The 23,018-nt window shown below is 44.2% G+C and overlaps 2 protein-coding genes and 1 long non-coding RNA gene across 6 annotated transcripts; 1 reads left to right on the top strand and 2 right to left on the bottom strand.

Annotated features, from left to right (window-relative positions):
• Window positions 1–22: 22 nt before the first annotated feature.
• sort1a (sortilin 1a) lies at window positions 23–16,749 on the bottom strand. Of its 2 annotated transcripts, XM_077004620.1 has the most exons (21): window positions 16,330–16,749; window positions 10,369–10,428; window positions 9,016–9,089; window positions 8,669–8,774; window positions 8,417–8,578; window positions 7,980–8,053; window positions 7,442–7,491; window positions 7,216–7,343; window positions 6,940–7,084; window positions 6,393–6,548; window positions 6,130–6,236; window positions 5,456–5,558; window positions 4,960–5,131; window positions 4,211–4,401; window positions 3,716–3,905; window positions 3,258–3,374; window positions 2,990–3,092; window positions 2,621–2,733; window positions 2,271–2,388; window positions 2,016–2,065; window positions 23–1,909 (listed from the first exon to the last, which is right to left on the bottom strand). In XM_077004620.1, exons 1-20 carry the CDS (start codon window positions 16,579–16,581, stop codon window positions 2,051–2,053), a joined length of 2,436 nt encoding a protein of 811 aa, XP_076860735.1. In that variant the 5' UTR covers window positions 16,582–16,749; the 3' UTR covers window positions 23–1,909; window positions 2,016–2,050. The 2 variants fall into 2 exon arrangements, with proteins under 2 accessions (XP_076860735.1, XP_076860731.1); XM_077004616.1 differs by having other exon boundaries at window positions 23–2,065.
• On the top strand, window positions 15,375–16,336 carry LOC143513941 (uncharacterized). The gene is made up of 3 exons (XR_013130742.1): window positions 15,375–15,459; window positions 15,662–15,766; window positions 15,894–16,336. It is a non-coding gene; the product is annotated as an uncharacterized LOC143513941 (long non-coding RNA).
• A 606-nt stretch (window positions 16,750–17,355) lies between the features above and the next one.
• On the bottom strand, window positions 17,356–22,962 carry psma5 (proteasome 20S subunit alpha 5). 3 transcript variants are annotated; one of them, XR_013130720.1, is made up of 11 exons: window positions 22,780–22,832; window positions 21,824–21,865; window positions 21,586–21,652; window positions 21,370–21,496; window positions 21,017–21,084; window positions 20,777–20,884; window positions 19,979–20,037; window positions 19,727–19,829; window positions 17,914–18,000; window positions 17,622–17,753; window positions 17,356–17,505 (listed from the first exon to the last, which is right to left on the bottom strand). XR_013130720.1 is itself a non-coding variant. In XM_077004599.1 (10 exons), exons 2-10 carry the CDS (start codon window positions 21,850–21,852, stop codon window positions 17,676–17,678), a joined length of 726 nt encoding a protein of 241 aa, XP_076860714.1. In that variant the 5' UTR covers window positions 21,853–21,865; window positions 22,863–22,962; the 3' UTR covers window positions 17,356–17,675. The 3 variants fall into 3 exon arrangements, 2 of the variants coding, with proteins under 2 accessions (XP_076860714.1, XP_076860706.1); XM_077004599.1 differs by lacking the exon at window positions 22,780–22,832 and adding an exon at window positions 22,863–22,962 and having other exon boundaries at window positions 17,356–17,753; XM_077004591.1 differs by having other exon boundaries at window positions 17,356–17,753; window positions 22,780–22,831.
• Window positions 22,963–23,018: the final 56 nt, after the last annotated feature.

Here is a 23,018-nt window from a genome sequence, read left to right as displayed (position 1 = left end):
ACAAGCAAAGGTAGTCAGGAAACACCATATTTTCAGGAAGTTTTTTATTATTCAGACTAAAAAACAAAAGTCAACACCAACTCAATTTTATATGTTGACCCAAACAGTGTCAGCATATGAAATATAGTTTGACAGTAGCTTACCGTTATTTACAGCAATGGAAACAGTTTTGTTTTGCCAAGTCTTATTCCCTTTACATTCAAAGGTTGGATGCTGTAAAGATCTAAATTATCTTTGTGCAAGTACACTGTGCATCACTTCGTACCAGACACTGATTTTTAGCAGAGCCGTTTATCAAGCAAACAACCATTTAAAACACAAGCTTCTCCCATCACACAACGTGTCCATAAGGAATTGAGGCCCTGAGGTATGCATTTTAGGGTATACATAAAGAAAGCGGTGTTTGTGTCATAGTCAGCATATTAACTGCAGACTAGATTGGTATTCTCTCAGCAAAAATAAGCAACTAAGTATCAAATGAAAACAGTTTGGCCCATCTTTTCTTAGTCACTAGCAATCAAGTTACACACTGGTCTTGTAACCACTTTATGTTAAGGGAAAATACATGGATAACAGGCTATTAAAAGCCATTATGTAATTACTGCTAAATGGACTAACAGTCTTAACTATGTGTCCATTTCATTAGGCTTTGTATAACAAAAGATTTAACAGTAAGGCCATGATTCAATTTAAATCTTTAAAGATACGCATTGCTCTGCTTTAAACCAACTTGCTATGTTCATGTAATGTAGCTTTAATACAAAATGACTCCACACCCTTTACCACAGAGAGCGTGTCTTTACAGTGCACATCGCTTAGCAAATCTTAGCTTATGTTACAAGTATGATGAGTTTCTCAGGTAACGAGTATAAACATGTAATGAAATAATTAACAGGAATAGGGAAGTTTTTAAAAAATGGATAGGAAAATAGCATCGTCACATCTCTGTCAGTGACACTCAACATTTAAGCCATTTGCCAATCTAGCCATTTGCCAATATGTAGACTGTAATTATCCATTCCTTTATCAGAAATTTGTTATATGGGACCCTAGATTATCAACAATAGTTCAGAGTAAGGGTGGTTTCACATCTTGAAGGTTTTATCAGCAGATCGGCTGATCGTCACTAAACGCAACACTGCATCTGTGCCAGCCAAAGTTAAAATGTTTTGTTTAGATTAACCCGAGACACAACTGGCTTGTTAGTTCTTGATAACCAATAGCTGAGGAGAGAAATTAAGCAATTCATAAGGCTAACTATTTTACATTTACAAGCCATCATAAACATGTGACCGGTCGAACACAAATTCAAGTGTAAAACCACTTCCATCAGTTGCCATGGTGATAATAAAAGCTAGGCTATTATTTGGTCTCACTCATTGGTGCATATTTATATATATATATATATATATATATATATATATATATATATATATATATATATATATATATATATATATATACACACATACACAATTAAAGCACCAACATCTGATATTCATATCAAAGTTCAGTCAAAACCTTCAGTCACATGTTTTTTGAATTAGTATCTATAATGGCTAATTTCCTGGATACATATTAGGTTCAATCTCAGAATAAATGACACTGTTAATGGGAATGTTGGCTGAAAATGCTTTGTTAGAATACGACTAATCTGTCTGAAAAGCCGGTCCTTATCCTTTATGGAACGTACTAGAACCAACGTGTATTAGATCATGGTGACTGCAATTTTGCACACACCCCACCAACCAGTCAAGTCACAAGTTGTGCAATTGATTAAACATAAAAAATTAAAACTGCCATGATACAAAGATGGTCAGGTCGCTCTCCTTTCCAGAGGGTGGGTCTGATCCACTAGGAAAACCTGTCCTTTCACACCCTGGGTTTCTGGAAACATGGCCTAATGGATCTTCATCAGAGAGCCAGAGAGAAGGAGACAAAGACAGACATAGAGAGAGATGAAGACAAAGTGAAAAAGGCCACAAGACAGCTAGGCATTCTGGGTATTCTCTCACAGTCTTCTGGATTCTGACTGGTTCTTTGTGAGATTTCAGTCCAAGAGGTCCTACAAGAATACAAAATACATTTATACAATGTCCATGAGGTAAAGTTGTTAAATCCACTCCAAATAATTAATCAAAAAATGGTGGCATTTTTATTATTATATTTATCAAACCCCCTACACAGGGCTACCAATACCAACAGACAAAATAGTTTAAAATCAAATAAACATAACACAGCTGAGTGTGGCCATGAATTCTGGCCCATACCTCATCCGAGTCGTCATTGTAATGCGTCTTGCCTGCCTCAGTGTCCACATCGTCCACTCCTTCGATGCCATTAGCCTCCACGTGCCTCTGCATCTCTGAGTAACGGTGTACCAGGAATCTGGGACAGGGACATGCATGCAGTGCTACAACAACTGCATGTGCTCAAGAAGAGACATGAATGCATTCGATAATAAGGCTACAAATAGGCTGGCTTGCATCAGTGGATGTCAGTCACTGGTAGCCGGTTACAGTTATATATAGTGGGAGAAAATGAGTATGTAGGCATTTTGGCATGTACACATGTATAAACGCACAAACATGGGTGTGCAGCTATAAACAAAGACACTCACCTTCCTCCACAGACATACTTCTTGATGAACAGAACCCCAGCGATGGCGGTGATTAGCAAAATGGTGATGACCACAGCTATGACAAGTCCGGGGTTCCCATAGTGAGTCTCGTACTGAGAAAGGAGACAAACACCAGAAAGAAAGGAGTGGGGAAATAAAATAAAAGAATAGGAAAAAAATGTTCACTATAAATATGCACATATATCTCAACCTGGAGGATCTGTGTCCACACTACAGTAAAATGCTCTGTGCGTGTTGCACGCTCTGTGTGTGCATGCGTGTGATACACGTTGTGTCCGTGTGAAGCACACTGTGTGCGTGCGTGCGTGTGATGCAAGCTGTGTGCGTGTGTGCGATGCACACTTTTACCTCCGGTCTTAGCAAGTTGCTGATGCATGTCCTGCTCAGGTCAATCAGCTGCCTCTGCGGCTGCAGGCCGTCCTCACACCGATCTCCAGGGACCTTCCTGTACCTGCAGCAGGACATAGGACGAGGCGAACAGGACACGCCGCAGGGCGTGATCACTGGTTAGACACAATGCAGCACGCTTTGCATAGGGTACACTGGTTTGAAATGTCTTCATGGTTGATTATAACTAGTTGTTGTTCTGCAATGTTGTCGGTAGGGGGCACTGTACCCGCTGGTTTGAAGCTGTTTTATGTGGCCATTCAGGCAGAACTCGAGAGCGTGATCCTTCAGGTCTGGCTGCTCCACACACTCCGAGCTGTTCTCGGGACGGTAGTATCCGAAGTCACTGCACGTAAGAAAGACAAACCAGCAACAGGTAGCTTTGACCAAAGGGAGAATCGGAGTGGAATTCACCCAATGAAATCAGTCCTCCACAGTATTTACCAGAGACTATTAGTGTATTTATAATACCAGTGTCTTCAAGAAAAGCAGCTTCCTCCAGATGTGACTCAGGACTGTTGCAATAGGCAAGTTTTAACTGTTACTAAAATAATGCTAATATGGCATCTGCATAGTGAGCAAGACTGGGTTCAGGATGAGTCACAGCTGTTTCAGTGTTTGGGCTGATGTGTAACTGTCATGTTGTTTAGTTTGGCCCCTAGGTGTGAAGCTGCTAAGTTTCCTCACCACTGGAAGTCATCTATCGTGCACAGACATGGCGTGGACTGCTTGGTGATGATGTAATCCCGTCTGTTCCAGCACACAGAGTCTTTGCGTAGCCGTAGGAACCTCTCCTTGTATCCAAGCAAACAGCCATCTGTCGGGTTGCTGGTATCGCTGGAGTGTGCCAACCACTGCACGTAGTCCTCCTCACCACCTGCAGGGGGAGGCAAAGAGCAACCTGGTTCGGGTCACAGCCAAACTTGCAGCATGATTGCATCTCCCAGCTATCTGAGTGAGGAATTTAAACCAGCCAGAAACACTGTAAACACAGACACAAAAGAGAGATAAACTCCAAGCTTGAAGAATATTTCTATTTGTACACAATGAAATGGCAAATTGCATCTGAATCCCCACAATCATACCTGGATACCTAACACACACACAAGCATGGACACACACATACACACACACACACACACACACACACACATGCAAGCATGGACACACACATACACGTACATTCTCTTGAGATGAGTTGGCTGAAGTCTATGGTGATGGAGACCCAGTACTGACTGAACATGGACTCCCTATATCCCCACAGACTGAGGTTCATGGATCGGGCTCCAGGCTCAGAGGCCAAGCCCGTGAAATACATCGGCTCCTCTGTGAAGTTGTACACATGCCAGCACTGGCCCTCGTCTGTGGAAAATCTGAGAAAGAAATTAGGATAAAATAAATATTTTAATAAAAGACCATTAAAGGAAATCAAAGCAAGGTGAATTAAAAACACTCAAGAAAAATGAGATTTCCCATTCAGCCAGATAACTGACTCAGAAAAGGCAAAACTACAAACTGTTAGTAACTACCTCTGAGAATGTGACCAGGGGCACCAGTGAACACATCAACCCGGGTGGAGCAAGGGCCCACCACACCTGAGAGTGAGAGCCAGTACCAGCTGGCAGCCAGTGGCAGCTGTGAAAACGATGCTTGTTTTGTTCAGTGTTGAGCCCATTACATCAGAGCATGGCCAAGATTGCTCCAAATCATGGGGCTCAACAAGGGTGAGGGTTATCCAGACGGACGACATAACTAGGGCTGGAGGTGGTGGTCCTAGAAGACCTTGCTCCAGCACACCATGGTCATTTCCTCGCTTAAACTTGCCTAATTAGCCTCGTATTGACCTGAAGAGCTGAACGGGTTGTGTTTGTGCAGAGGAACCACCAACCCCTTCTGAACCCCCACCCACTCACCCCTACACCCTCACTCACTTGATCTGGGAGATGGGATGAGCGGGGTTGTGCTCTACAGCCACAAGCAGACCCCCCGAGTCCAAGATGGCGTAGTGGTGGGGTCCCCTGAGTGCACGCCACCACGTGTAGCCACCATCATCAGACACAAAGACATCTGGAGACAGCACGGAAATGGTGTCTCCCACGCTCCCTGCAAAAGAGGGTCATCGCTGAGGAGGGGGCGGTGGTCTCAGTACTCGTGTCAGACTCGGGGCTACACCGTTTCCAGAAAGGAAGGCACTTCTGTGTGTTCTTTTGAGCCTATCAAATGTTTACACAGGCGGGATTAGAATCTACTGCCCAACTGCAGCACATGTTGGTGTGAGACTCCCTTCATAAGATATAGATGAGATGACAGATTCTGTGGAGATTCTAATGGCAACTTGTATAATCCGTGTGTGCGTGCATGCATATGTATAGTCAGTTGTCCATGCTTGGGCGTGTGTTTATGTGAGTGTGTGTGTGTGTAGGGTACCATGGGCGAGGACAAGTCCAACAGCATTGGGTTCACTTAGTGGCAGCATGGGCACATTGAGCTTCATGGAGGTGCTGTAGGAGGCATGGATATGCAGACTGCACTGTAGAGCGCACACACACACACACACACACACGTTACATGACATCATTACATCACAAATTAAAACAGTCATATATGCAAAATTGCAATAACACTGGTGTAACCATAACACTCCAAAGATACAAGCATAGGAGACAGAAGACGTTCACCATGGTTATGTGCCCTTTTAATTACTTCCTTGAAACAGCTTGGTTGACGAGTTTGGATTATGAATATGCATTTTGTGTCTCTAAATTAGATTTGAGTGTGTGCATGTGTGTGAGTGTGTGCATGTGTGTGAGTGTGTGCGGGTGTGCATGTGTGTGAGGGTGTGCATGTGTCTGAGGGTGTGCATGTGTGTGAGGGTGTGCATGTGTCTGAGGGTGTGCATGTGTCTGAGTGTGTGCATGTGTGTGAGGGTGTGCATGTGTGTGAGGGTGTGCATGTGTGTGAGGGTGTGCATGTGTGTGAGGGTGTGCATGTGTGTGAGGGTGTGCATGTGTGTGAGTGTGTGCATGTGTGTGAGTGTGTGCATGTGTGTGTGTGAGGGTGTGCATGTGTGTGAGTGTGTGCATGTGTGTGAGGGCTCTCACTATGTCAGGGTCCCCTGCGGTTGAATCACACTCTCCATTCCAGGGTTTCTGCAGTGGTCTCCATTTGCCACCCTGGTCAAACGTCACCACCGTCCGCACTGAACCGTCTGCACGTGTGCAGAGAGTGGAACACACCAGTGCTAATCATACAGCTTCTTACAGACACAACCGACAAAGCCAGGACACGATGACCAAGCTGATGTGATATCTAGCCACGATGTAGCCTAGTTTACCATTTAAAACATGTGTTAACACAGACGCACCGTGAGCCAGCACACTGGTCATGTACACCCCTCTAAGGGAAGTGATGTTTGTGAAGTCGGTGTCGCCCCCCGTGGACGTGTAGAGGTGGCGCTCAAGGGACTTGGAGAAGACGGTGCCTCTGTCGTCTGACACATAGATGGTACCCATTCCTGAGTCTGGGAACAGCAGCAACTAGGATTACCCTTGAAGCAGGAGCACCGTTATGGCGAAAATCAATCTCTGAGCTACAAGGGTTTGTTTATCCATCAACTCTTAAAATCTCAACTTTCATATCAAACATTTAGATCACAACTGGAAATAAAACTGAAGACTTATTAATACAGATTTTTTTGTAAAAGATACTGTTCAGAGTATTAAATATGCAACATCTATAAGGCGTTCAAATGAAATCTTTGGTTTTCCTAAAGCCCAGTCAACTTATCGACATTACTGCTCAAGAGATCTGCTCTCTCATCACAAAAACCACACAGGAAGGGCTTTTCTTAGAGGAAGCGTCTGTGCTTTTCTCCCCACTTCACAGGAGCCCGAGGGGACTGGGACACTGACCGCCAGGTTCGTCTACGTGCATGAACACCATGTCGTTGTTGGCAGCCAGTATGGAGTAGAACTGCTCGTGCCCCACCAGAGGCAGCTGGGCCATATTCCACACCTCCCCCTGGTCCACAGACACGTGGATCATACGCGTGGAACCCTGAGACGGGAGAGGAGGCAGAGGAGCGCGTACAGGCATAAAGCACTCATGTTCTGTTGTAAGAGAGTCTTTCTACACAGGCTGCACGGAGACACACACACACACACACACACACACACACTCAAGTTTACCGTCGCAGACATGACAGAAGCGAACACAAATCGGCCCCCCAGGCCGAAGGAGTATATCCTGCTGCCTATAGTCTTGAAGCTCTGCCCATAGTCCGACGTCTTCTTCAACTCCAGCATACCCTTATCACCTGACAGAAGAATACACACGCACAGTAATTCTCAAACACCAGTACACAGACAAGCTGCTTCTATACAAATTGTATATTCAATAGTAATATTCACTCACTGCAGGATCCGTTGGGGTTGGTGGTAAAGAACAGAGTGTCTGCAGACCCCCTGAAATTGAACACAGGTATCACAACACTTACAACACCTGCCTGCTGGTTTGTAGAGGCCATTTTTAATTCACATATCAATGCGTCAGGATGAAAAGTGTTTGTCACTTCTGTCTGTTTTTGTAAATACAACAACAGTCATGTGAAACATTGTGGCAAGTCTCCCCTGTTTTCCTAGTTATTATGGTTATTCTACTCATACCTTCTCAATATGAAGGAGAAAAAATTTACTGCAAGCTTACAAATGCCCCACAGGCTGCTCTCATCAGGCCCAACAGGCTGCTCAGTTTTCCCCAGAATGATGGGGCCGGGGCCAAAACATCAACAAATCACACTCGAGCGAGTAAATCTGTGGGTACTTCCAAGCGTGTGCAAGTAATTTCTTCTAATTCATATACTAATGCACCTTTTTAAAATGACATCCGAGCGTGGCGTAATTGTGGTGCGCGGGATTGTGCGCATGTTTACATTGCATTACGTTTTTCTCACCATTTCACCAGACAGACTGAATCATGGACCTTCTTCCAGCTGCTTCCAAAGTCTTTGGAGATCCACAGCTCGGACTGTGGTGGAAACAGAGTGCCATGGTCATCATCCTCCTCTTCTCTCTCTGTACCACTCAGACACTTCAACGCTCATTTATGAAGCGAATCTTACAAACAGTCACATCAAGCACTTTGGCTTCTTTGCTCCAATTGAACTACTGCACTTTCCACACATCCTTCTCCTCAAGTTGCCAGAAATGATTCACCACACCAGGTTCTCATGCAACGAATCATTTAATTGGAACCGCTGCATTTCTGACACTAACTGAGCAACAGGAAACAGATCTGTACTGCATAAGGGGTCCACAGGTAGCCTGCTGATGTAGATCACATCTAGGATTGTTTAATATGATAGTTTAACACAATAATGTCTTCTCTCACCACGACGCTGATGGCAAACAGGATGTCACTGTTCTCCGGGCTGTAGGAGATCTGCATCAGGGGTTGGAAGGGCAGATCGGAGGGGTTGAAACTCTTCCCAAAATCCAGCGAGCGGTAGATCCGGGAGCCTTTACCTTCAGACACATCACCAGTGAGGATAACCTGGGGGAGGGGGGGGGGGTTATGTATTGCAGATTATGATCTGTGGTTTATTACTTTTTCAAGCGGAAGACTTTGGAACCAGACCCTCACCTTTCCAGAGTTTCCTGAGTCAATAGCCATGCCGAACTCCGTCTGGATGAAAGTATTGTTAATAATAAGGTCCGTGACATCCTGGAAGGTCTTCCCATAGTCTTCACTGCAGGACGAGACAATCATTGTTAGTAAAATAAAATGCAAAACAATGCTAATTATCCAATTTAGGCTGCTTAAAAACCATTAGCCAGCATTAGACAGACAACTGCTGTCAAAAGATACAGGTCTTCACACTATAATACCTATAGCAAGAAACTTTATACAGAAACACTAGGATTTGATTTAGTACTGCATTTAAAAGTCATGCCAATATGTTCCAGAAGATGGCAGTGTGGCACCCTTACCTCCTGTAGAGCCTGGAGTGGCCGAAGCGGATCATGAAGAAGGGCACCTGGAAGGTGGTGAGCACCAGTAGCACCTGCACACACACAGAGGGCAGAGCAGGCGGTGTCAGCGGGGCGTGCACGCGCCTGAGCCTCGCACGGGCCACCGCCTTCCTCATCCTCCCAGACACCTGCAGCCAGGCTCTTCAAAAGCGTCACACTGACGAGATCAGCGCAGCGCTCACTGTAGTGTTTAGCAGTGTTCTTGGAGAAAGCTGAATCCGATGAACTTTGCTGTTAGTAAATGAGGCAGTATGCTGAAAAGGGTGTGTCTGAGCAGGGAGAATATAAAATCAGTGCAGAGGGGTGTGTGTGTGTGTGTGAGAGAGGGGGGGGGTGTTCCCAGTAGGTCAGCTGACTGAGGGGATTCTGGCTGAAGCGTTTAACAGGGATTCACTTTGACTGAAGCCCGAACCCTCACCTACGACACCGTAGGCACTCGCCCCATGTCTGCATCGCTCAGCTTATTACTGTCTGGATCACTATGCAGTAGGACAGAGTTCATTGGCAGAATTAAATTACAGAGAGTTTGTTAATACTGGTCAACTTGCTCATATTCTTGCTTATTATTATTTTTATTACCACCAATGACCATCATCACAAACACTACTATTATTAGCACTACTGAGCATAAGTGATTAGCGGTTCGCACTGAATCAGCCTGATCTTTCCATCTGCTGAAAACTCAAATTCCAACGCTAGACTGGAGCATCCTCAGTCAGCCAGACATTCCGTCCCAGACGCAGAGTGAGACGTCTGCAGTGCATGCAGGGGAGGCAGCGAGCTCTTTCGCAGAAAACGCCACGCGTGAAGCCGAAATGTCCTTCTTCCAGTCTGACGATGACATGCCACATTCCACAGCCACAGACAGTACCGTCTCGTGCACTCACACGGTGGCGGACAGCTTACTGCCAAAGCTTATTTTTTGGACAAAAACTTCAGGATCAGTAAGGCAAGAAAGAAAACAGTCGCAAAAGTGATTTCATCATGAGACCCTTTTGGCAAACAGACAGTTTAATGAGACATCCGTTTTAAAAACAGTGACATTAGATAAGAAAAACAGGCAAGGCCCCTCTGGGCACCATTAGTGGTCTGTGGGTAGAAGGATGGTGTGTTTTCTACATAGCCTGTCCTGCACAACCAAATGCAGTTATATAAAACCGTAATTGCTGTCCACATATATAAAAGTGCCTGGTCAATGTAACATTATACCTTAACTCTGGGCCCTGAGAGGGTGGAAAAACCACATTAGGTTAAAGACCATATACTGGACTAAACCTGGGTTGATGTTATTGATCAGAAGACAACACTCACCCCTGTTCCATCTCCAATCCAGGCAAGGGACACAGAGCCACTCAGGTCATTAAAGGCAAACTGAGAGAGAGAGAGAGGGGGGGGGGTGTCACAGAACATTATAAGATGACAATACTTCAGAGGGATGTTCTCATTTCCGACTGCAATGAGCAGAAGAGGATCTCAGATGCAGGTTTAGAAACCTCCTCCAGCAGGCGGACGAAAGGGAAAACAAAGAAAAACACAAAACAAACACAAAAATAAAACCACACAAATTAAGGCAGCGTCAGCAGGGCCAGTGCAGAAGGAACGCTCCGCTGCTCTGCTCAGCACGTTTAAACATGCTCCTTTCAAACCGCTCTCATCCTCTCCAAAGCGTGCTGGGGGAGTCCCCGAGTTGTCCACAGAGACGCAGCCCGTGGCCAAGCTCCAGAACTGTGGGTTGGGTTTTGTCCAGAACCTCCACTCAATCTGTCTTTTACCCATTTAGCCACAACAATATTTTTGCCCTCTGACACATGCCTGAAGGAGTCATTTGGATAATCCCCATTATAAGAACACAAAAGACCCGGTCTCTGAAGGATGTGTAACACTAAGGGACGTGCCATCAGAATCAGTTCCGATTCATACAATTCTAATATTTGCTGTGCTCCTGGTGTTCAGTGGACATTAATACGGTGAAAGACGTCACTGTGATGAATGAATTCAGACAAGTTCTGTAAAAGGAAAGAACACTTCTACTTAATATAACTGAGCTAAAACATCAGCATTCTCAAGGTGTAAGTAACCGTTTCAAACGTGAGATTCTTCCTTGTTTGACCTTTTCTTCCACCCATTTCTCAGCTCCAAACACTCCCCCCCTCTGGCCACTTCAGCAGAGTAACCAGTGTAGCTGCTGTTAGCACAACACACCAACGTATCTGTGTACAACCCAAAAGATATAAATAGCATGAAATGTCATCATCTAAATGTGAACAACAAATAAAAATGTTCTGTTACTTAAGCATTATATTTTTGAAAATGGCTTTATAAACTGTCAAATTATCAACAACATTCCTTCTGAAAACAAGCATCTCTCTCTCAGGCTGTTATGGCCTACATCTTGCCCAGCTCAAACACTTAACATTTTTTGACTGTTTGGTTTTAGTTTTAGGGAGATAATTTTCTGACAGTCACTGAAGTTTATGTAGCTATAAATAAGAATGTTGGGGACGAACCGAGGTCACACAGATTTAAAAAGGCCAGTTTTAAAACTCATATGCATTTAAGAATTGAGGATAAACCATTAATGAGCAATTACTCTTGGATTTGTTTGTTTGAGCATCAAATCAGGCAGACAGGGAGATATTTGGAGAGAGGTGTTTCGAGACAGAGAGACAGAGGGCGCGCTTGGAGACTGAACAGCATACTGAACTTCATCATCCCCTGAGGGGGCCGACCCCCGTAATAATATGCACACACTACCCTGCAGATGCTTAGAACATGAAGTGTCTGACAGCTGGACACAAAAAAAGACTGTTTGTTTTGTTTTTTTTTAACTATGTATCCACATCTATACGGACTATGCATACACAGAGAGAGAGAGAGAGAGAAAGAGAGAGAGAGAGAGAGAGAGAGAGAGAGAGACACAGAGAGACAGAGAGAGGGGGGGGAGCCAGGAAGACTTGGAAATACTATGAGAATGCACTTTAAAAGCCCCCCTACTCAGCATTAGAAAACCACAGCAAGTCTCCAGAGACCCGCACGCAACCCCATCCGGCCTCTCTCATCTGCTCCTTTCCAGGCCAGATGGCCCCGTTAGTGGGGAGCCCAGTGCCTCCAGGGCAGGCCTCCACTGCATTTCTGCAATTCCACATGACTCCCCTGGGATTCACCAACATCCTATAACACACACAGAGCTCCACACACACACACACTTCACGTTTGTCTTTAAAGTACCTCATTTTTGCACATAATTGGCTGGCAAGTCCAAGAAATCAAAGAGAAGTGAAGTATGTGTGTGCAGCGCACGGGTCCACTGGACACCTGCAGTTGCCCCAATCCCAAATGTGAGCGACAGTTTCCATGCAAGCGCCGAGTGGCCCATTTTCCTCGTCTCGTGCAGCCCGTCCAAAATGGAGCCCTGTCGCCATGGCGTCGGCAGCATGCGTGCTGGAGAATGCCACAAGGACAGCTCCGCTCCAAGCACCTGCATCGGATCTATGGCCAGCGTGACTCTTCTAGAATGTTCTTTAATAAAAAATAAAAAAGGGAGCAGTTGCTGCCAGTGACCCTGCCCGTCTAGCGATCTCTTACATTGGAGGAAAGAAAAGCAGAACACAAACAGAACGGGAGCAGACTAAGCTGGGAGTCTGATGCTGGCCAACAGCCGTCGGCCTGTCCAGCAAGGCCCAGCGTGCTCAGAGTGGGGGACGGCACCAATAAATCCTCCCTTCAGCCTCTAGGGGGCAGGGAAACTGGAGCAGGTCCACCATTCCAAAAGATCAGACTGTAGCGCTCAAACGTGGTTGTTTTTTGTGACTGCTAACCTGATTGGTGGTCCTTCCAAGAGGGGCAGCACACACACAACCCTTGCCGTGGCCTAGCTGATGGGACTTGACCTCGTGAATGACCCAAGGTCCCGAGGTCATTCGGATTGGTTTCCTGCACCAGGGATGAAGGAAGGAGGAAACTGGTTCCAGCTACAGGTGAGACCCAGCCGTACCAGCCAGACTACATAATACAGATCTTCCATCATAAGTATGTGATAGTGGGGAATGTCAGTCCAACCCTAGTCAACAGCCCACTGAGGAGAAGTGGAGAGAGCTACATCTGGTGTAGTCATCAGCATCAGCTGTATAGGGCTGAATAACCACCAACTGACTACCAGCCCTGTGAAGTCTTGCTGGAATAAAATATTCATTTGACTGACTCATGTTTTGAACTGGCTGGAGAGAATTAAGTAACCCTGAGACTTCTCCTGATCATGGCACTGTTTTGAAGAACTCACTGCCCCCCCCCCCCCCCTCCTAATTTCCTCTCCCCTACTTCCTCCACACTCCTGTGAATGCAAACATGAGAATCATTCTTCTGCGTTCTGGCTTTCAGTTCCAGGAAGCCTGAAAGCACACCAGCTCTAAGCCTTACTCGGAGAACAGAACACCCCCCCCCCCCCAATACCCCAACCCCCGCCTCTCTATCCTCCTCCTAGTGCATTCTTCCCATGGCTGGCAAAAACACACATGACCTAAAGTTCTTCAAAAGTATAGACAAAAACAAGTAAGAAAGGACTGAAAGCTTCATGTATCCCTCCAAATATAAGTTGGGTTTACACAGGTGTACAAATAAACTGTCAAAAAACTTACAAAAAAAAAGTGTGTTTGGCAGGAACTGAAGAGAGGGCAGTGATACATTTGAGTTGTATTTAAATCGACATAAAGCCAACACGTGCTCCTGACTGCCATGCCATGACGTTTCTCAGGCGCCACGCAGTGTAGCGCGTCTAAGGAATGGCTCTCACTACTGAGCATGCCTGAGATTGAAGGCTGCGCCGCGACCCCACAGAAAGCCTCGGGTGGGCAGCCCCAAAAGTCCCGCAGGGCGGGAAGAATCCTGGCGAGGCTGGCATCTGGGTGCAGCTCTGCACCTCGCGGGCAGGTTCGGGACAGCTTATTCTGCAAGTATAATCCTAGGAGGCAGAGTGATGAGAGGATTGGAAATGCCATTGGATCCCATGTTAAAGACTGGATCCTTAGCACCGGACCATGGTCAGACATCTTAAGTGGGCTGAAAGTTACTTATAAAATTCTATTACTTATAAAGAGTGGCTGCCTTTGCACAATGTTCCACACATTCCTTAAAGGTGCTCCTCCCAAAACTCTGTTACCCACTGTGCATTGTGAAATTATTCCATTTGGCGAGACTTAAAACACTTAAAAAAAAAAAAAATACAGCAAGTTGGACAATGACTTCCACTGCTATTGGTAATGTTGAGGTTTCCTTAATTATTGAACAACAGACTGGATTACAGGTGGAGCAAGGACTTGTGGTAGCGTTGGCCATACACTCCAAATACAACCCCAACCCAACACACACACAGCATGTCATCAATCAAGCATGTCAAAATAAAAGTGCTGATTAAAGAAGGGACAAACAACTAAAACACCCTTGAGTCTCTCTGCTGTTTCAACAAACTGATGCCCAGCACAAGACCTTTTGAGAGAGTGGGAACCTCTGTTGCCACCCCCGACCCCACCGCAGTTAAAAGACAAGAGGGCCGCACAGAACGCTGAAGGAATGGAGATCATGGAATAAGAACATGGAAGAGAAAATGAAAAGAATCAGACACAAGCAAAAAAAAAAGAGAAAAAGCTTTTGAGCTCTGAGCTCGAGCGGGTCTAATGGTGCGTGCTACAGGTATTCTTGGAGTGCCACTGGCGTGCTGTCATGATGCACGATGTATGAAAGACCAAAAACATGTGCACTGAACGTTTCCTGTTAGCCCTGAACACTCCAGCTTGTAACACGCTTCACACTACGCTGCTCTTGCTCTGGGGTTTTTAAGAGTGTTCGAGGTGACCCCAATAGCTTTTTGCATGCATCAGTGGCTTTATTGCCCAATCCATTGCTCTGTGTTCAACACATTAAAACCAGTGAGTCTGTTTTTTAAGCCTTTTCAATGTTTTATTTAAAAGGAACATTCTCTTATGTTTCTCCTGAATGTATTACGGGCAGACAGCAATCACTTGATCCTTTGGTACAAGTGCCTAATCTCTCTCTCTCTCTCTCTCACACACACACACCTCTGATGTTTGAGAACAATGCGGTGAACCACATGCCAGAGCATAATCATTATTGACTTCTCTTGCTATCAGTGCATTTTATCTGTGATGGCACCAGCTGCACAATGTTTAATTGGCAGTTTGTCAAGACCAACAATGAAATGGCCAAAGAAAAACAAACAAACAAAAAAAAACGCGTCTCACTTCGGGCAGCGCTGCCATAAAGACAGCACTGAAGCTTACATGAGCAGTTTAAGGCTCTGGCTAATCAACAGTGCGACATTTCCCACTTAGTCTTCAATGTAGGGAATGCAGAAAAGCAACAAAAACACAGGACTTTCCAGTAGGAGAGGTAAGATCCTGTTACAGTTCTCAGATGGGGGCTTAATTCATTCAGCTCACTGAGAAGTCTGCTTCCAGAAATACTCCTCAACTTCAGTGTTAACCCTGTTCTGACCAATTCATAGGTTAAATATTAAACCCTCTATCTGTTAAATAAACTGTGCTCCAAAAGACGCATATTTTAAAAGTCTGCTTTTACTTCACGATTTAAGCGTGGGTCTTCCGCCCAGCTTTTCAACAGGATAGCCCAGGTTGAGTTGACACGTTCAGGGATGTTTTCACGTCCTGGAATGTTATCACTGAAGATCTGGGGAAGGGTAGGTAAAATAAAGACTCCTACAGAAAGATGATGTAGTTGTACACGCAGGTCTTACCATTCAAATCCTGGTATTCATGGCATTTTGTATCCGTGATAATTTTGTTTTCCGCTCGTTTCCCTTTTAGAGAATATCAAGTGACGCCATATATAATGTGAACATGGTATTTCTAGGCTCACTAAAGAACGAGCTCCATTTATCCAAAAAGTTGGTGTGCAGGAGGACCTAACGAGGCAGCTCGGTTGGACATATTTAGACGCACAGAAGAGAGTTGCAAAAGCATGATCGGACTCCACATTTTTTTGAGTGCGTTTTTAAATCTCTTTCAAAATAGGATTAATGAAAAACGCAGAAAATGAAAGAGCCTGCGGTGTTTTAGCAGCAGGACCCTGACTCTAGCAGATCTACTCCAGAACTGCAACGTGATTCTGCCTTTCATTTCGGCCAACACTAAACTACTTGCTAGTTGATCCACTAGTTTGATCAACAAAGATCACAGGCTACAGAACCCAACCTACAGCACAAGTTTCATTCCCAGTGTCGAAAGATGAACAAATACTTACAGTGTGCGTGTTGTCCTTTAGCTTGGATTGGTATTCCTGGAGTGACTTACACGAGTCTCTAAGCGAGCCCCCGGCCCGTTTTACTGCCCCGTGCCTGGACAGAGGTGCATCTTTAAAACTTGGATTCCTCGAGCTGTGAGTTTTTACAAATGCCGTTTGTTCGGTCCGAGCGGGACTCGCTCTGGGCTCCAAACCCACACACAACGCCACTGAATGTAATAAAACTGCTGCACACCAATACACGGTTTTCATATTTACTCTAAAAAATACTGTAAAGAAATGTTGTTTACTCTAAATATATCAATAAACGCTTGATGGAGCAGAACATTTCAACTGTGTTCTCAGCGTTAAGTCCATGGTACAGGTCGGTAAAGTACGCGTCTACTTCAGGGATGTGCGGGTTCGGGAGGGCGGATTAAGCGCCTATTTGTCTGTTTAAAACGCCCATTCGTTCTTCTCGGTAGGTGCGACTGGCCGCTACAAGTTATTGGCTATATTTCATTGGATATCACAATAGTCGTTTCAATATACACGTAGTAGAGGTTTATGGCGAAATAAGTGTAACGTGAATTTGTATTTCGAGGTAATTACCCACGCCTTTAGTGTGGCACCAACCTATCCCGCATATTCAGGAGGACAAAGACCCTACACAGAAGGACTTAGCGAACTGTTATAATCAAATACAAGTTTAACTGTCTGCACACTTCTTTTGCAGCTCTGCAGCCTCAGTACACCCTTTTCTTCATTAGTGACCCTAATAGCTTGGTCATTAATGCATCCATGAATTCGCCACAAATCACTTACAAACCACGAGTAGCACATCATTTTCTTCTTCTTACCCAACTGTTCAATCAGCTATTGATATGTTATTTTCAGGAACATGGTCATTCCAATCAGTATGTGGATCTAGCCAATATGAAATATGCACATCTCTGAGTACTATTTAAAATATTAAAAGGTATTTTCATCACCTGCTCCTAACCAGGGTCAGAAGACCATTTCAGGTATGGCATTCAAACAACACCCTTTTCTTTCAGAATACAACAGTTTATTAACGCAGTGATTTGTAACAAAAGACCCCCCCTCCCCCTTACAATTTTTTCTTTAATTCAACTACTGATGTTCCTTTGCATGTAGAGAACTGTAGAAACAATTCTGTATTGACACAGAAAAGGTCTGAGGAAAAAAAAAACAAAAAACAGTATAAAGAGTGGATTCTGGTCTGCACAGGCGAACCTTTAAAAGCAGCGAGGCTGCTGGGAAATTCGCTGATACTCATTGACGATTCTCACAGAATTGTGGGAATTCTCCTGTAGCACATCAGTCAAGCCTTCACAGAATTGTGCCTAGATGTCCTTGATGACCTCCTCAAGTTCCTCTTTCGTATACATGTGGAAGGTCTTGCCTGGTTCTACTGTGGCAAGCTGTATATCAGAGGCAGAGACAAATATCACTTGAAATTAGATGAGGGCAAGGTTTTCCCTGCACACAGATCAAGCCTGATCGCTGAATAAACTACACCATTAACGGTCATTCTAGAACTGGTCTCTTTTATTTAGACATAAAAAAACAGTAACGGGTTACCTCAATATTAGTAGCATTAAGTTTCTCCTCCATAACCTGCTTTAGGATGGTGAGGGAAGACTTGATGGCTTCTTTTAACGTCATGGACTGGAAAAGGACAGAAAGCAAAAATAAATGAAGGATATTAAAATAAATAATGCTGGGTTATTTACTCATTATCTAAATGAGAAACACTTGAACTTCCTGACTCCAGGACACTCGGAGACCATAACTGCTGTACATTTAAATAGTTTCCAAATGACTTTTTGTTTGCCTTGAGCTGTATAAGATCATGTTGTCTCTGTACTAAAACATTTGAATGCCTTTCCATGAACAACTTTAAATTCCTGGAAGTGCCTTTCATTCCACATTGTGCAAACATATTATTAAACAGCTGCAGGAGTGCTGTCCAACAGCAGTTAGCAACTTCAAGCTCTTCAGCCCAATGACTAACTCCAGTTCCCTGTTGATTCTGCTTTTTTTTCCTTTTCTTAATTTTTAATAAAAAAATGGATTTTAAGGAAAATGGGTGTGATAAGAAACGATCTCTTTATTTTTTGTTTAGCAGCAGGGGGGATTCATAGTGCAACTGGTAATCAAAGTTAAACAGGCAGGAAGCATGATGTGCTGGAAGTGGGTGGATATACATGTATATAGATATAAAGGGCCCTTGTCTGTGCTGTAACCTCAGGGTTTAATTTGCGTCCCAGAGGGTCATGCTGGTGAAAAGCCCAATACCGCACTGGCTGTGTGGAACTCCTCTCCTGGACTAGAACCTGACTACCACCTAACGAACAAGACCTAGGACGATGTAACCTAAACATTACCAATTACATTACTGGTGCTGACGTGTAGTTACAGGAATGTTTTAATGGCCGATCTGTCAAAGGCAGACCCCAAAAGCGGTACTTGGGTTGTAGCCAGCATCGTGCCCTCCCCGTCAGACACCAGAAACAGTAGCATGCTTCTTCTTGAGAGGGCATTCTAAGGTCTGGGCGTGCAGTTTTTAAATGGCTGGAGTGTGGACTGTAGTCTGGGGTTAGTTACTAGTTTTAAGAACTTTCTGAATATTACATATGGAAATTGTGATACGTCTCAATACAAACTGCAAGTATGTTATGCAAATAAAACACAGTGACTGGTGATGTGGGTCATGTGTCACACACTTTAAGGATCACTTTTGTTTCCAAAATGAAATAATTGATAATCTGGACAGCCTAGGATTGGCAAGTATACTTGCATCATAAGCTATAAACATATCTGTCATTTGTTAGAGGGCTCTTTTGCAGTATTGCAGCCTTTTGTAATAAACAGTACGATATATCAGCTATGATAATTCACAGAAGCTACACTGACTGGTAACTGTGAATGAAGCTAGTGCAATGCTACATTATGCAGCAGTCTAAGTGATGCTGACATTGTAATCCTGATTTATTCAAAATGAAACAAGTAATGTGTCCTAATATTCTCGTGCTCCCCAATGTCCTGAAACATCCCTGAACCTGTTTCAGTTGTTTCCTTAATCTGACACACCTGAATCATCTCAATTAACAAGAGTTTCATTAGTCAAAAATAGATGGAGGTGGGAGATACTAGAATGTATACTGCAGGAAGACTCATATATACAATTCCATCTCAGTACTGTTGAATTACATCCATTAACACCCCCCCCCAAACAAGTCATTTGCATAATACAAAGCTTCAATGGACTTTTACTGCATTACACTGTCTAAGTTCGAGGAGCTGAACAGTGGCCACTCGCAAAAGACCTAAACAGCGTCAAACGCAGCAGGACACGTGCACGCTATTGTGAAAAGGTTTTGCAAAGCTCTACCTTGTGGTAAACTTCCTGCAGGGAACTCTGGGCACCCTCTGACGCTGAACCGATGGCCCTGGCATCACACTGCACAAACGTGCCCGACGGGTCCATGTGGAACCTGCCAATCAGAGTGCGAATTATGGCTCGGCTCGTATAAGTTCCACCTTCATATTCGAGGGGATTTTGCTTGCATAACGCTGTCTCCTAGTAGTTTTCTTTTTGCGAACAATATTTTCGGGTGAAGTGCTCTTTTTAACGGATACTTACAGTTGTGGTCCCTTTTCATCCACACCACCAAAAAGCAAGGCAACACCGAATGGGCGGCTCTGTGGAAGGGAGGGAGATTAAAGACACACACCATAAGCTTAAATTTCTTTCATTTGCAGTTAGGGATTGCAAAGCAACCAAACCATTTTACAAAACCAACAACCAATAATGTAAACAATTGCACAAATGTAAAAAGCTGTCAACGTCTTTTGCTTTTTTAGTTTTGTTAAAACATTAAAGTTGTAAAGTGATATTAGCAGTTCATGCCAATTTTTACCATGAGTATCCACAGGAGGAGCCAACCTTTTCCCTCCAATTGCATGCCCTCCATCCAAATGTCTGTATAAAGCCCCTCCCTAACCCCTCCCTTCTGTATTCTAATCTTGCACAGGCAGGCCTCCTCAAACAGGTTTCCTAACACGTTAGTCTTTTTTCTTAACAATTATTCCATGATAGTTACCCAAATGTTACTACATCACCTATAAAAGAGTTATTTAAAAATCTCGCATATATGCTTTAAGCACTTTAAAACACATTTTAAAAAGTTTATCAAACTACAGCCAGTTTCAGACTGAGGCGCATACAGGATCACACCAATCGTGCTCAACCCCAACGGATGCAACTGACATTGCCAGGCAGATGAGAACACCTGCAGCAAGTAAAGCTTGTACTAAGTTCTTAACCTCTGTCTTCCAAATGCATTTGTTTGAATCTGAACAGTCCTTACACAGCCATGCCAACACCGTTTTAACAAGCATCCAGGACAGAGCGCCCGTCTGGCCCTCCAACATGTCCTACCATAGCGCCAGGATCTGCGTCTTCCTCTCCAAACTGCAGCGCCAGGTTAGACACCGCCTGCGTCACACTTTCTACCGTCATCGTCTCGTTGTAGGTAAACCAGTGATTCTGTAAATGGGAAAAATACAAATAGGACTTGTATACTTCACACGACTGGTCGGTTTTACTACATCCTTCAATTTTGTTGTTATACTACATAAGTGGTTATTTGGTCTGGTGCTTCGTGACAAAGGCACTGACCTGCGTTTCCACCCTGGCTTTGTCAATAAGTGTTTTGGCGTCGGCTATCAAGCCACTCATAGCACAACCTATGGAAACAACAAAATGGAGAATAAACAATATTTAACTAATAAGTGAATATATTGCTCTTATTCACATGTTCAACTAATGATGAAAAAGTGATACAATATGTGGATATGAATGAGAAGAACAGGAATGAAGTTGATAGAAATATGCTGTATCCTTCTTCCAAATAATGGAGTTTTAAGTCATTAATAGCAGATTAACAATTGGCTAAAAACATTGGTTTTGTACTATTTCCTTTCACATGTCAGCTTGTGTTTTCAGTTGTTGCTTTAAGTCAACTACTTTACCGATGTGAGAGTCAATCTCTACAATCTTCTCAATACTGCTGGGCTCCATCAGTGGTGAGGTGATTCTCTTCTCCACGGCGAGACACACTCCTTCTGACGTCTGAATGCCAATGGCTGTCGAGCCCAACTGCAAAGAGTACATGTAAATGTCAAGGAAGCACTGTGGCAACATTCGAGCTACGCTCCAACATTTGCAAAATCAAAAATTAAAGTTACCTTAATAGCTTCAATAGCATATTCCACTTGGAAAAGTCTTCCCTCTGGAGAGAAGGTGTTGACGCCTCTGGAGGCAAAATGTGCCATTACAAATGACATATAACACTGCACTCAACGTATTCATGTTCACCCACAACGCTGTGCATCTAAGGACCGCACCAGATCTCTCATCAAGAGATCAAACTGAAAGTGAAAGTAGTCACAACGCTTTGCAAAGCAACCCAAGCTACTTTCTTACCTGTCGTATTCTGATCTTGTCAGGAACATCCTGATTAACAGCCTACGAAGAGATAACAAGCGGGAAAATCAGTAGGAATCAATGCAACCCATCAATAGGAAACGGCTAATTAGGTAGCTAGCTAACTCGCAGCTACAGAGCAAGTTTATGGGGCAAACAGCGGCACTAGATGGACTATGCCACTATGGAATGTCTCAACCTATCCCAGAGGCGCTGCGCTGTAGCTGATTGGACGATTTCGGGACTATAGGCGGGACTATAAGACTGTGCTCTATACCAGGGGTAATCAATTAAATCTTTCCGCGGTCCATTTTTGGCAGATAGCTCAGACAGGTCCGGGTCCGCGGTGGCGAACGAAAGTTGTTGAGCGGGGGCGGGGGCGAACGTAACACTCAAATGGGTGGTGAACGTAACACTCGTCTGAAAATAAATTCTCCGGTTTAAAATATAGTCTCCCGTTAAAAATTTTTTGGCATTTGGGTCCGTATCCAGTTAATCAGGAATGTGATTGGGTCCGGACAGGACGGCGTTCGGGTCCGGATCCGGACCGCGGTCCGCCATTTGGTGATACCTGCTCTATACTATTGGCTGTAGGCTTCACCAATGATACAGCATGTTTCAATGCCAGCTAACGCGAGCTAAGTCATCACTCCATTCATAACAACCCATCATACAGGCATAAAAAGAACTAAGCATTTTATTCGGTAACGAAGCCAAAAGTAGCAGACGCACAAGAGATCAATGTTATAGAATACAGCCGCTCCGTCTTCCACAGACAGGAGGTCGACTGCCGTTACCTTAAGCATGGACAGACAGCTAGCTAGCTAGCGTGCTAACCATGAACTCAAAACTGAAGTTAACGTTAGCTAACCTAGCTGGCTAGCTAGCGCTTTAGCAATTTAGTGAAATACAATTTCCCTTTACATACAAATGCCATTAAAAATGCTTAAACTTACAAAATTACAAAATATGTACACATAAACTGTTTGTAGGTACTCCACGGGTCTGCGTATTAAAATGCGAGACGAACGTATCTTACCTCTTGCAGAAGAGTGAGTTTGCTTGTTTCAACAAAGCCGGAAGTGGGCTCGTGTAAGTGCTCCGTGGAAACAACAGGACCTGGATGCTTTTGGTTCCCCCTCAAAGTTAGAAGAGTTTGCGCAACTAATGATATCTTTTTTTTTTAGAATAAACC

The sequence above is a fragment of the Brachyhypopomus gauderio genome, chromosome 1 (genome assembly GCF_052324685.1).
Source record: "Brachyhypopomus gauderio isolate BG-103 chromosome 1, BGAUD_0.2, whole genome shotgun sequence".
Classification (NCBI taxonomy): domain Eukaryota; kingdom Metazoa; phylum Chordata; class Actinopteri; order Gymnotiformes; family Hypopomidae; genus Brachyhypopomus; species Brachyhypopomus gauderio.
Note: the sequence above shows the minus strand (reverse complement) of the source record. Positions and strands in the feature narration are given on the sequence as shown.